The sequence below is a fragment of the Castor canadensis genome, chromosome 12 (assembly GCF_047511655.1).
Source record: "Castor canadensis chromosome 12, mCasCan1.hap1v2, whole genome shotgun sequence".
NCBI lineage: Eukaryota > Metazoa > Chordata > Mammalia > Rodentia > Castoridae > Castor > Castor canadensis.
In genome coordinates this window covers 36,536,829-36,550,055 of record NC_133397.1, presented here as the reverse complement: position 1 = coordinate 36,550,055, position 13,227 = coordinate 36,536,829, and the positions used below count along the sequence as shown (strand labels likewise).

Below are 13,227 nucleotides of genomic sequence, written 5' to 3'. Positions count from 1 at the left end.
TCCGCAGAGCCTTAAGGGGCTCCACGCTTCGAGGAACTGTGATGCACCCGGATCGGCGGTGCACGGGGGAAATCGACACATTATGAAAAGGAGGATGCCGACGAAAGCAACGAAAAATTCTGGTTTTGCCAGTGAAAAGGCGATTCTCTCCAGTCTTCCATCCCACTCCATGGGAGGCGTCACAAGAGGGTCCAAGCGGTCTACACGTAGGCGCCTTTTCTGGACTGGGGCTCGGGAAAGCGGAGGCCGGGGAGGTGCAGGAGGGCGGGGGGTTGGGAGACTGCCGCCTTCGGAGCGCACCGCACGTGGGTCGCCCTGCGCGGGGAGAAAAAGCGCAAAGTCGGCAGGAAAAACGGCGGCTGGGGTGTCTTCTATTGAGAAATCCTTTGGGTTGCAGAAGCCGACCTGCGTTCCGGACAGTTTCTGGAAAAAAGCTCTCCAAACGCCGTCTGCTTCCCCCCTCCCCCAATCCCTCACTCCCGTCGTCACCTCTGCACCCCCTCCTGACCCTCTCTCGCTACCCTTCGGGGATTGTTCAAAGGGCCCTTGGGGTCTGCCCAAGTCATCCCGATGGGCCGGGCGGGCCATGGCTCCCCTCCTAGCGTCCCCGCCCTGCGGACCCCTCCCGGCCACTGCAGGCGGGAGCGCACGGCGTCACGAGGCGGGGAGCCCGAGGTCCAGGGCGGGGCGCCGGGGAATCCCAGCCCGAGCGAGCCCGGGAGGTGCGGGCGGGCGAGCGGACAGGGGAGGGCGCGCGGAGGGAGGTGAGCGCGCGAGGCCGGCTGGCAAAGCGGAGGACGGCGAGGGAGGCCCCGCCTCCGCCTCGCGGAGCCGGCTCCTCGCTGCCGCCGAGCCCGCTCACTTTGCTTCTCGCCTCTGGACGGCGGCGGGGCGGCTGCCTGAGCCGCGGCCGGAGGGAGCGCCGCCGGGGACCCGAAGCCTTCCCACGGCGCCTCCCCTTCGGCGCCCGCGCCCCTCCGGGAGGTCGGCGCCGCCGCCTTGGAGAGAGCACCCCTGGCCTCGGAGGGGCAAACCCCGGGCGAGAGGGGCGGCGGCGCTGACAGCCTGGCTCGCGGCCAGTGGGGCGCAGCGCCAGTGCGGGAGGGCACTCCCCGGCCGCCCGCAGGTGCCGCGGCGTGGAGGGCGCGTCGCTAAAGGCGACGCGGGGCTGCCAAGGCAGTGCAGGGCAGCAGCCGAGCCCCGAGGGAGAGCGGGCCCCGACGGCGCGCTTCCCCGTCTGCCCGAGGCACGCAGGCCCCGACGGGTCCCGGGGCGGCCAGCCATGACCTTCGGGCGCAGCGGGGCGGCCTCGGTGGTGCTGAATGTTGGCGGCGCCCGGTACTCGCTGTCCCGGGAGCTGCTGAAGGACTTCCCGCTGCGCCGCGTGAGCCGGCTGCACGGGTGCCGCTCGGAGCGCGACGTGCTCGAGGTGTGCGACGACTATGACCGCGAGCGCAACGAGTACTTCTTCGACCGGCACTCAGAGGCCTTCGGCTTCATCCTGCTGTACGTGCGTGGACACGGCAAGCTGCGGTTCGCGCCGCGGATGTGCGAGCTCTCCTTCTACAACGAGATGATCTACTGGGGCCTGGAGGGAGCGCACCTCGAATACTGCTGCCAGCGCCGCCTCGACGACCGAATGTCCGACACCTACACCTTCTACTCGGCCGACGAGCCGGGCACGCTGGGCCGCGACGAGGTGCGTACCGGCGGGGCCGAGGCGGCCCCCTCCAGGCGCTGGCTGGAGCGCATGCGGCGGACCTTCGAGGAGCCCACGTCGTCGCTGGCCGCGCAGATCCTGGCCACCGTATCGGTGGTGTTCGTGATCGTGTCCATGGTGGTGCTGTGCGCCAGCACGCTGCCCGACTGGCGCGCTGCGGCCGCCGACAATCGCAGCCTGGATGACCGGAGCAGGTACTCCGCCGGCCCTGGGAGGGAGCCCTCCGGGTAGGACGCACTGCTTCTTTGCCCGTCCAGTCCGTCCTGTCGCATCTGTCCGTCCCGTCCGTCCGTCCCGTCTCCGTCCTATCTGCCAGGCTGATTGGGGCCCCAGGGAGGCTCCGGGCGCGCCAAGTGAGGGACTCGTTGGTCCCCACCCCCCGCCCCAGTTTGCCAGCACAAGCCGGATCTGGCCTGTACCTCAGATGCGCATCTCCAGGGCGAAATTCCCAGACCTGGGGAGGGGTGGACAGAGATACACAAACCTTCCCATTTTTGAAGTTTACTTCTGAACAAATGGCAACCTGCTAAGTAGATTTCTCTAAACTTTCATTGTTAGTATGCAATAATGTAACCTTGAGCTCAGAGCAGTTTGAGAGCGGTGGTAGAAAAGATGTAGTCTTATTCTGGTGAAATGTCTGCTGGGCACTGCCCCCGCGTTCTACACACCCTGCCCCCGGCGTAATGTGTGCTGTAATGGAATTGCCAGATTATAAAGGAGACTGCTAATTTAATGATAGACTTTGAATAATGGATGTCTGTGCCCTTTTCTTCTTTCTTTTCCTACCAAAGATGGAGTTAGCAAAGCTCCTGTCCACCACTTGGTGCCAAAGATTTACACTGTGACAGTCAGAGGGTCTCTGTCTGGGGAGGGAAAAAAACCCCATTACCTTGGGAGAGGAGAAAACGGGAAGCTGTACTCAGAGACAGTGTTTGGGTAGTTTATATTTTTTATTTCCATTTTATTAGGGTGGAAGGAAAATATTTGAATCTTTCCTAAGATTATGCTTACCTCTTAATGGTTATAATACTTTTCTGTTTTTAGTACAAGTGAATTTATTTTGCATATTTGGTGGGAGGAATAAGCAGACTAAAGTTGGACTTTCAAAGAAGACAGCCATTTTGGGCACAAAAACCAAATTGTATATTCTCTTTAAACCTTTGTTTGATAACTGCTTTAAAAGTCCCCCTTCATTCACTTTTTAATTCTTTCCCCATTTATTTTTTAAATTCAAGATTGGGCCCTGTAATCTTTTCCTGATAGACCTGGATATGTTTGTTAGGAATGTTGCTATGTTCCTTGAAATTGCAGTGGATTACTTCCATATAAAATTCTTCCTGTGGGGAGTAAAGATTTCTGTATGAATCTAAGAAGTAAATAAAATTGGTATTGTGGAGCCTATTATATGCCACTGTGGCATGAAATCCAAGAGATATGCTTCAAAAAGAAAGAACTCATTTTGTTTGGTGTATTAGGCTCTAACTGTTTCCAATTTACAGATAAGAATTACATGGTGCTTCAACAATGTGATGACATTAATTTGTGCACTGAAATATGTAAGTGCTGTTGCCTTGATTCACTAGTAACCTTAGGTTTCGAAGGTTAGAGCAGCTTTGAGTTACGTTACAGTTGCAAAAGAAATGAGAATTGGCTTATTAGAACAGATATTGAGGGAGTTGGCTAAACCAGTATATAAACCAAAACAGTGAAAAACATGAATAATTTTTTTTTTTTTTTTTTTAGGAAGAGGGGGTTTTGGGAGAAGGGGAGAGCAGCCTGGAGGGCTTTAATGTAAAGCATTTTGAAGGTAATGAGAGAGATGAATAATAATTGTAGGGAGAGAAACAGGAGAAACCAAAAAGGGAAGTGACAGGGATAGAAAAGAGGGAGGCAGCAAAATAAATGAAGGAGATAAGAGTAATGCTTAATTTGTGTGTGTATATCTTATGTATGTATATAATTATTCAAGTCAGAACTGTTTCCTAGATACCCAGATATTTCAGGCAAATGCATGTTTTTCTTGGCTTAATGGCCCAGTTTTCAGCTTCCCTCTATGAGGGTAAGGATATGAAAGCCAATATCTGTAATCCCAAACACATAAAAACTGAAGAGTGACTGAATGACTAAGAATGCTGCACATTACAGAGGAAGCCCCTGCCTGGTAGGCCTCCTTCCACAGAGAGGGATCCTAGGCTGGTTGAATATAGTCTCTCAAACCCTGCCTGTTTGTGGTTGCTGAAATTAGTATTTCTTTCTTTCTTTCTTTTTTGGGTGGTACTGCGGCTTGAACTCAGGGCCTACACCTTGAGCCACTCCACCAGCCCTTTTTTGTGACGGGTTTTTTTCAAGATAGGGTTTTGCGAGCTATTTGCTTGGGCTGGCTTTGAACCATGATCCTCCTGATCTCTGCCTCCTGAGTAGCTAGGATTATAGGCATGAGCCACTGACACCTGGCTGAAATTAGTATTTCTACAACATCATTCTGATCATTTGTTCCGGGGATCCACCAAAGAAAGCCAGAATTCCTTTCTTAGCCTTCGATGCACTTTACAAATTAACCATAACCTGCTAGGCAAGTGCTCATCCACTTAGCAGTAGTGGGGTTTGGGCTCAGCAACCTGCCACTCTTGATTTGCAACCATCTTGTGAGTATCCGTTGTGTTCAAGGCACTGTTTTGTTTCCCAAATATTGTTAACTTGTCGTTGTAAAGTTGATTTATAAGCACAATGGATCTCCAAAGAGTTGAATTGCTCTGAGAAAACCTTCAAGGTCTGAGGGGAGATGGAAACAAGCCATCCTTGGAAGGTTGCATTAGTTGTGCACTGCCTAACACTGGCAGGGGTGTCACTTACATAAACTATTTTATGCAACCTGCACAATCACGTGTGTCCTGCATGAGAACAAAATAAGGAGACTTTTCCTAGTAACAGGATCAGTATGGGCATAGATATAAAACTTGTATGTTATGTTTAGTGAGTGAGAATCCATTGACAGAGTGAGAGGTGGATAGAGAGCAGATAGGAGGGAGAATGGTTTTATTTTGTAGCACTGACTAGCCATTGGCTGATCTGTAGCTTTCTGGCTGAGTTGGTTGCCTATATAAATCAACAAACATGGTAAGTGTGTATCATGACTGGAGAGGGTGGAAACTGGACACAGGAAAGAGTTTGAAGCAGGCAGGTAAGACGATCTCAAGCTTGAAGCCAATCTGAGCTACATAGTGAGTTTGTGGACAGCTTAAGCTGCCTAATGAGACCCTGTCTCAAAAAGTCAAGGGCTGGGGATGTAGTTTAGTGGTAGAGAGCATGTGCAGTGCCCTGGGTTTGATCCCCAGCACTGGGGAAAAAAAAAAATAAAAGAGGTTGGAGATCTTTACCAAGGGAAGGAATGCAAGCTTGGATTGCTTTGTAGTTGTGAAAATGGAGAATAAATGACATACTTGGAAGAATCGGAGTTACTCCAGGGCATCAGGAAGATACTGGCGCCAGGCTGATTAAACAGACTTCTAGGAGCTAGAAGTGCTCCCTGCCACCTGCAGGTTCCATTCGTCCAGCCGGGCCTGCTCACTTGTTCCTGAGCTACCCAATGTCACTTACTATGCAATCTCTAGCCTACTGAAATTGGATCATTCATCAAGCCCAACTCGGGTTCTGTTTCTTATTTGAAGCCTTTATTGCTGTCCTAGTAGATGTGATGTCTCCTCCCGAACTTCTTGAGGGATTGCTTGCTTGAACTGCTTATTTGGCATCTATAATATCCTTCTGAGCGTGGTAGTTATTTTCACATATAAACACTCCCTAGCTTCTAAGCTAGGTTAGATGCAAAGCCCTCAAAGATAGGTAAATTATCCTACATTATTTGTTATTACTGCATCTTTAAAAATGATTATTCTAGCACAATAAATATGTATTGTCTATATTACATTTCAAAATACAACCTGTTAGAAATACATTTTCTATTACATGGTTTGACAAGCTGTTTTGGGTAAAACAGTGAACTTTCTTAGTTTGAAGATTCGAAAAAAATGTATTAGGAAATTAACCCTTTGTTTTTGATTTGAGTTGCAGATACTTCCCAAAACATGGTATCTATACTTTTTTTTTGTGGTACTGGGGTTTGAACTCAGGGTCTACACCTTGAGCCACTCCACCAGACCTTTTTTGTAAAGGGTTTTTTTCAAGATAGGATCTCATGAATTATTTGCCTGGGCTGGCTTCAAACCTCTATCCTCCTGATCTCTGCCTCCTGAATAGCTAGGATTACAGGCGTGAGCCGCCAGTGCCTGGCTGGTAGTTAAAATTTTAATATCTGTTTATCGAGGGGAAAAAAGGCATGATGATTAAAAAACAATCATGAATTCTAATTGCCCACCATCTGTTAAGTTCCTGTGGTTGTAGCAGTCATTGTCCCAGGCACCATAGGTATAGAGTTCCCTCAGACAGAGTTCCCACTCTTATGGAGCTGGGCAGCTAGTGATGATAGTGGGATGGAGAGAAAGACAACTCAGTAAACAAACATGTAAGAATTTCAGACTGTGAAAGATGACATGGATTGAGTCCTGAATGTGAGAAAGAGCTAGCCAAGGGAAGTGGAGGGAAGGGTGTTCTGGACAGAGGAAACAGCAAATACAAAGGCTGTGAGACAGTGGTGGCTGTTTGTCTGCAGAACAGAAGGAAGACCCCTGTGGGCTAGAATTTATTGTGAGGGAAAGTGTGTGGAAGATGAAGTTGGAGGGGAGCCAAGGACCTCTAAGACAAAGCATGGGTGCTGTGGACAGGGTTTGGATTTTCTTCCAAGTGTTACATGGAGGCCTTTCAAAGGTTTTGAACAGAAAAAAGATATATTCTGATGTGTTTTCTTTCTTTTTTAAATTTCCCTCCCTCCCTCCTTCCCTTTCTTCCTGATGTATTTAAAAATACCACTTATGCTGAGCACCCCTAGTTAGGATTAACCCTGCGCTTCTAGCTTCTTGGGAGGCTGCGATCAGCAGGATCGAGGTTCAAGTCCAGCCTGAGGAAATAGTTCATGAGACCCCCATCTCCAAAAAATAACCAGAGCAAAATGGACTGGTATGGTTTAAGTGATCGAGCACCTGCTTTGCAAGTATGAATCCCTAAGTTCAAACTCCAGTCCCACCCCTACCCCTAGCCCTCTCCAACTCCCCAAAATACCACTCACAACAGAGTAGAGAATGGACTGAGGTGTCAACTGCAGATGTTACAAGACCGGCAGCAAGAAAACATGGGTTTTGGATCTGGGGGAGTAATAGTTGAGATGATGTGAAGTGATTGGATTCAGGTCAGTTTTAGATTTTTATGACAGCTCATCTACCAGGATATATTAACTTTTCATCATTGATAAAATACCTGAGAGGATCTGCTTAAAAGAAGGAAAGGTTGCAGAGATTTCAGTCCGTGGTTGCCTGGTCCTGTTGCTTTGGGCCTGTGGCAGCACAGTACATCATGGTGGGAACATGTGGCTTGGGAAGACGCTCACCTCATGGTGTCTGGGAAGTCAAAGAGAGAAACAGGAAGGGGCCGGGAAGGGTTCAAGGGCACCCCTCCCCACCAGTGACCTACTTTGTTTCCACTAGGGCCACTAAAGTTTCCACTACCTCCCATTAGTGCCATAGGCTGGGGAACTAATCCTTTAACATGTGGGCCTTTCAAGGACTTCAGTTATCCAAACTGTAGCATGGGACTAGGAAAGCACGAGATGTTACTGAATGGAACAGTGCTGGGGCCTTCAGGCATTGGGGTCTCTTTGGCTTGTCTGCTTTGGACCCCATGTACTGAGTCATGAACGTAGTTCTGTTCTACAGAGTCTGCCTCCTATTTTGGGGTATTGTGAGGAGGAGACTGAAAGATGGATCCCCAGAGGGCTGGCTGGTGAAAGAATTATAGACTGTTTTCCTTACTGCACCACTGAAACCATCTCATTGAGAAGACTGTCTCCTCCATGACGGATCCATAGTGAACACGCTCACGGCCACCCTGGATACACAAATTGAGGGACTCAGGAATCTTAGAATGGGAATATTTTTAATGTTTTATCTTGATTGGTAAGACACAATAGATTCTCTATGCATTTGCCTTCCAGTAACATCTGAGATTTTTTTGGCACTACAAAGGACATTAATATTCTTTCTTGGCACTTTAACAGACAAGTTATTTTTAAGAATTACTAAGCATCAGCAGGGTATTTGGGTGCAGGCCTGTAATCCCAGTATTTGAGGGTGCCGAGGCAGGAGGCTCATGAATCTGAGGCCAGCCTGGGCTGCCTCAAAAAATAAATAGATAAATAAGCATTGTTGTGTGTTTTATAAAAAGTTATTCTTCACTAGTTGCCTTTGACAAGTTCTGACTTCTGAAAGACAGGTCAGATATAAAGTAGTCCGTTTTATTTTCTGGTCCCTTTTGCCTGTGGCTTCTGTTCCCTCAGTCAGTCTCAGCAGAAGCATTGTCTTGAGTTTTTAATCTCTTCAGCAAGCAAAGTCTTGGGGGTAATTTTCATCTGTTCTTTAGAAATTCTTCCTAAAAGTTGCTTTCGGTGGGAATTTTGATCCTTAATTTGAGTTACTTTATGTTGCGGTGAGAATTTGAGGAGATGTAAAAATGTTTAAGCTTCTAGTGTTACCTGAAGACTAAGTCAAGAACATTTAAATAATCACAATGTAGCACTAGGTGATAGAAATTTTAAAATCAATTGTATTATTTCCATTGCCTTTTGCAATGGTTCAAAATTACATAAATCCAACAGGTTTTGAAGTAAGTTAAAAATAAAAAGCAGTATTTGAAAGATGAAAAATCTCAGTGCTTTCACTCTGCAGATAAGATGGTTATTTTCAGAAGTCGGTAATTAATAGATCTCTGATAAGATTGAACACACCCAGAGCCTCGGTTAAATCCTGCTCCTTCACAGTGACTGTTTCTTTTAAATGTGTACAGGGTTTTTCTACCTGCTGCCAATTTTAGAAATTTGTGGAAACTTTGTTTTGTCAATGTCATATTTCTAGCCAAAGTGTTTTTTCCCTTCCTTTTGATAAGCAAATCATTTTCAATTTTTTAAAAATTATTTTTAATAAAAATTTTGCTGACTGATTTGACTCGAGATTGCTTGTATATCTTAGCTACTTTTTAAGTCAAGAAGTTTTTTTTTTTTTTTTTTTGCAGTACTGGGGTTCATTTTTCAAATAGGGTCTTGGGATTTTTTTGTTTTGTTTTGTTTTTTGCCTAGGCTAGCCTGGACCACAATCTATCTATGTCTCCTGCATAGATGGAATGTCAGGTATACACCTCCCTGTCGAGCTTCTTATTTTATTTTATTTATTTTTGAAAAAAGTTTTTCTGAGGCTGACTTGACTGTTTTGGCCTATTCCAAATATGAGAAAAAACAATCTTATTGAGTTGGGTGCTGGTTGCTCACGCCTATAATCATAACTACTCAGGAGGCAGAGATTGGGAGGATCTTGGTTCAAAGCCAGCCAAGGGCAAAATAGTCCTTGAAAATATCCAACACAAAAGAGGGCTGGCAGAGTGGCTCAAGTGGTAGAGTGCCCACCTAGCAAGTGTGAGGCCCTGAGTTCAAACCCAGTATTGCCCTCCCCCACCAAAAATCTACCAAAACTAGTAATAAAATAAATTTCAGTTCTACAAGTACATAAACTCTTAAATTAGTTTAGTTATTTTTAAATAACCATTTTAAAAAGGGTTTACATTGAAAGGTTTTTTTAATGTAAAAAATCTGACTTCGGTCAGATAACTTTGACTTTGGTTATCTTAGTCTATAACTTGAGAACATGTTAGAAAAAGAAGCAGTTTAAAATTTCAGATGTCCATACATCTAGCCATTTGATTCTCAGAACAATGAGATAGTGTCCTCTTACATTTCCATTAATGTTCTTAAGCTGAACTGCTATGTAAATTTTGAATTTTTAAAAAAAATTATCTTTGCAGCAACTGAACTGAAGTGGGTGGAGGTACATGTGTGAAACAATTTTAGAAGAACCAAATGAGAAGCCAAACATATAGAAATATAAAAGATGAGAAACTAAAAAGAAAAAACTTTTAAGACCGTTTAGCAGGAAGGAACTATACAATTATTTTATCCCCACATGAATGTCAGTTCTTAACAAAATAAATAAAACATTTCCTATGTACTTTTAAACATAGGTTTATGCAACTATGCCAACAAGAAAGGAAGACAATACTACACTATTGGGAACCTTATAGGATTAGTCTACTTCTTTCATTGCCTCGAAGTGACCATCCATTTCTGCTATGCATTGGCATACCTGGCTTGCTTTACATTCTGACAAGTGGGTAATATTTGATCAGTGAACCTGTGTTCTGTTTTTAGGCCTAAGGAGTTTGGAGCTGGGGTCTGCTTTAGGCAAGCTATTCCTAGGAATAGCTTTGCTTGATAGAGTCATTCAGTCCATCCACTTCCTTAAATGGTTAGGGGTGTATGACACCAAAGGGTTTCATGTCCTAGGTAGGAATCAGTAAGATCTGTGCTGACTTCTACTTCTTTTAGAAGATGGGGAGGATTTATCTTTGGTTCTTTTTTTGAAGCTATTTGCTTCTTCATCTTTTGGAAGAATGAGGGTTGGCTCACTTCACAAAGAGTTTTGCTCTAATACAGAAGTGTTTTTTTTTTTTTTAAATCACAGTTTGGCTAATCAAAGACTTAACAAAAACTGGAGGTAGTGAAATCCACTGTGGTCTGAAACATGTATGGATGCACAATATTTAGCAGAAGATAGTTCATCCGTCTGGTACTAGTGGCTCATGCCTGTAATCATAACTATTTGGGAGGCTGAGATTGGGAGGATCAAGTCTCAAGGCCAGCCCAGGCAAATAAGTTCATGAGACCCCATCTCCAAAATAACCAGAGTTAAAATGGACTTGGAGGTGTAGCTCACATGATAAGAGTGCCTGCTTTGCAAGTATGAAGCCCTGAGTTCAAGCCCCAGGCCCACGAAAAATAAAATAAAATAAAATAAAAAAGATAGTTTATCAAGAAGAATCTTTTTTATTTTTTTGCACACTAAGGTTTGAACACAGGGCCTTACACTTGCTAAGGCAGGCACTCTACCACTTGAGCCACATCACCAGCCTTTTTTTTGTGTTGAGTATTTTTGAGATGGGGGGGGTCTCACTTTTTGCCCAGGCTGTCCTCAAACTGTGATCCTTCTGATCTGTGCCTCCTAAGGAGCCTAGGATTACAGGTGTGAGCCACTATTGCCCAGCCAAGAAGAGTCTTGACATCTAGGTTGTCCAGATGTTGTAAAACCCAGATGAGATAGGACCAGGCATAATAGTTGCTTAGCTCTCTTCTTGCTGCTTCACTACAGACTGCCATCTCTTCTTCACTATGTCCTCTGTGGGAATTGTTCCCAAGTTTTCTTTGGATGCAAAGGAAGTTTCCTAAATTCGTTGATCCATCATGGTTCCATCACAGATCCATCACAGTTGATCCATCACCTGTGAATCCATGTTTCTGAACTCTGGAAATTTAGTGCATTTTCCCAGATGTAAGTCCTTAACTGGATTTAAAGTGTCAGAAAGGATCAGCTTCTCCTCCCATTCCTTGCAGTGGTAAGGTCTGGGTTTGGAAGAAGCAGGGTGCATGTGACATCTATTTATTCATCTTTGTTCAGCCATTGCTTTCTTGTTTTGTACAAAAAGAGTGTGTTGTAGACGTAGGGTAAAAAGAACTCTACACACCATACTTTCTACACAGGTTTGTTTTCAGTCAGGACTGTGAGACTCTGGTTATGCCTTACTTCAGGACATGGAATCAGGCCAGTTTTATCTTGTGCAGTTTCCTTCTGAAGGCATTGGTGAGGTCTCTTAACTCCCTCTGCATCAGCACCACCATCTCCTTGTTCATCTGGGCCATGTTGGCTGTCTCTTGGGTATACCTCAAGCTGCCAACAAGGGACCCCCCCAGAGATCCCTCTGGTTGAAATGGGGGTCTTTAGCTTTTTGCCCAGGCTGGCCTCAAACCATGATCCTCCTGATCTCTGCCTACCAAGAAGCTGAAATTACAGGCATGAGCCACCGTGCCCAGCTAGAAATTCTTTGAGAACAGAAATTTTATGCTTCACAATATATATCTTTGCACAATGGGTAGTCACACCATACATATGTTAAATGAACAATGCATGTGAAAGCACTGTGTAAATATAATGGCACTTTTTAAAAAAATTACTTTGTTTTTTTGATCTAGGCTCTCACGATGTAACCTGCACTAGCCTGGAACTCAAGATTCTCCTGCTTCAGCCTTCCAAGTGCTAGGATTATAGGCATGCACCACTCTGCCTGGTTTGTGTTTTCCTTTTTGCTAGAAGGATTGGTGTTTATAAGTTGTCTTCAACCCAAATCAGGTTATATTTTGAAAAATGAATCACAGGTTGTTTTTCTGGCTCCACATTCATTTATTCATTAAATTCAACATTTATTGAGCATTGGTTGTATTTGGAACTGTTGTAGGAGCTAAGGGTACAAAATGGGGAGTGTCCTTGCAAGACCATCCATCGTATAAATCTGTAACAGCTGAGAGGGGCTGTGAGGAAACTCAGCAAAGTGAGAAGCTTATAGGGTAAGTGTATACCACTGTCAGGAAAGGCTGATGGAGACAGTGTCTGAATAAGGACCTGAAGGGTACTGGTGGTGGCATGAAGGTGTTGCGACCAGAGAGTTCTAAGCAGAGAGAATAGAAAGTGCAGAGCCCTGAGGCATGTGTGTCTTTTAGTCCATTTGAGCTACAGTAGCAAAGTGGAGTGAGGCAGGAGCTGTGGGAGAATTGGAGGGGAAGGTGGGGGCATGTGATCATGAAAAGCCCTACAGATGCACCAACTAAAAAAATTAAACTTTTGGATTTTTTTGGCCTCACACATGCTAGGCAAGTGCTCTGCCACTGAGCTACACCTCAAGCCTTTTAAATTAATTAATTATTACAGTGCTGAGGCTCAAACCCAGGGTCTTATATAGATAGGGAAGCTCTCTACCTCTTAGCTATATCCCTATCCCCTTTTCTCTTTCTCCCTCTTTTATTTCTTCTCCCTCCGCCTCCTTTTTTTGGACAGGACTGGGACTTGAACTCTGGGTCTCATGCTTGCCAGGCAAGTGCTCTACCATTTGACCTATGCCTCCAGACCTTTTTGCTTTAGCTATTTTTCAGATAGGGTCTTGCACCTCTAGGGGCCGTATTCAGACCATGATCCTCCTACCTGTACCTTTCACGTAGTTGGAATATTCTAGGCATGTACCACTAAACCTGGCTTGTTTGTTGAGGTGAAGATCCTGCTAATGTTTTGTTCAGGCTGACCTTGAATTGCCATCCTTCAACCTTGACTCCTGGGTAGCTGGGATTATAGACCTAAACCATTGTGTCCAGCCCATCTTCTTTTTTAAAAGAGAAAATGGTAAGAACTTTGAATTTACATCTGAATGTGGGTTTTGAGCAGAAAACATACCATAATTTGACTTAATTCTAAAAG

The 13,227-nt window shown here is 45.4% G+C and overlaps 1 protein-coding gene and 1 pseudogene across 2 annotated transcripts in view; one reads left to right on the top strand and one right to left on the bottom strand.

The window, feature by feature from the left end:
- Positions 1 to 929: 929 nt before the first annotated feature.
- Positions 930 to 13,227, top strand: part of Kcng3 (potassium voltage-gated channel modifier subfamily G member 3) — a 58,290-nt gene continuing 45,992 nt past the window's right edge. Inside the window, exon 1 of one of the 2 annotated variants that reach the window (XM_074049572.1) lies at positions 930 to 1,914. In XM_074049572.1, the coding sequence (XP_073905673.1) occupies positions 1,283 to 1,914 (632 nt within the window). In that variant the 5' untranslated portion in view covers positions 930 to 1,282. Of the gene's footprint in view, positions 1,948 to 13,227 lie in introns of both variants that reach the window. The other variant, XM_074049571.1, reaches the window with a different exon arrangement.
- LOC109681233 (protein prenyltransferase alpha subunit repeat-containing protein 1 pseudogene) lies at positions 9,969 to 11,624 on the bottom strand (annotated as a pseudogene).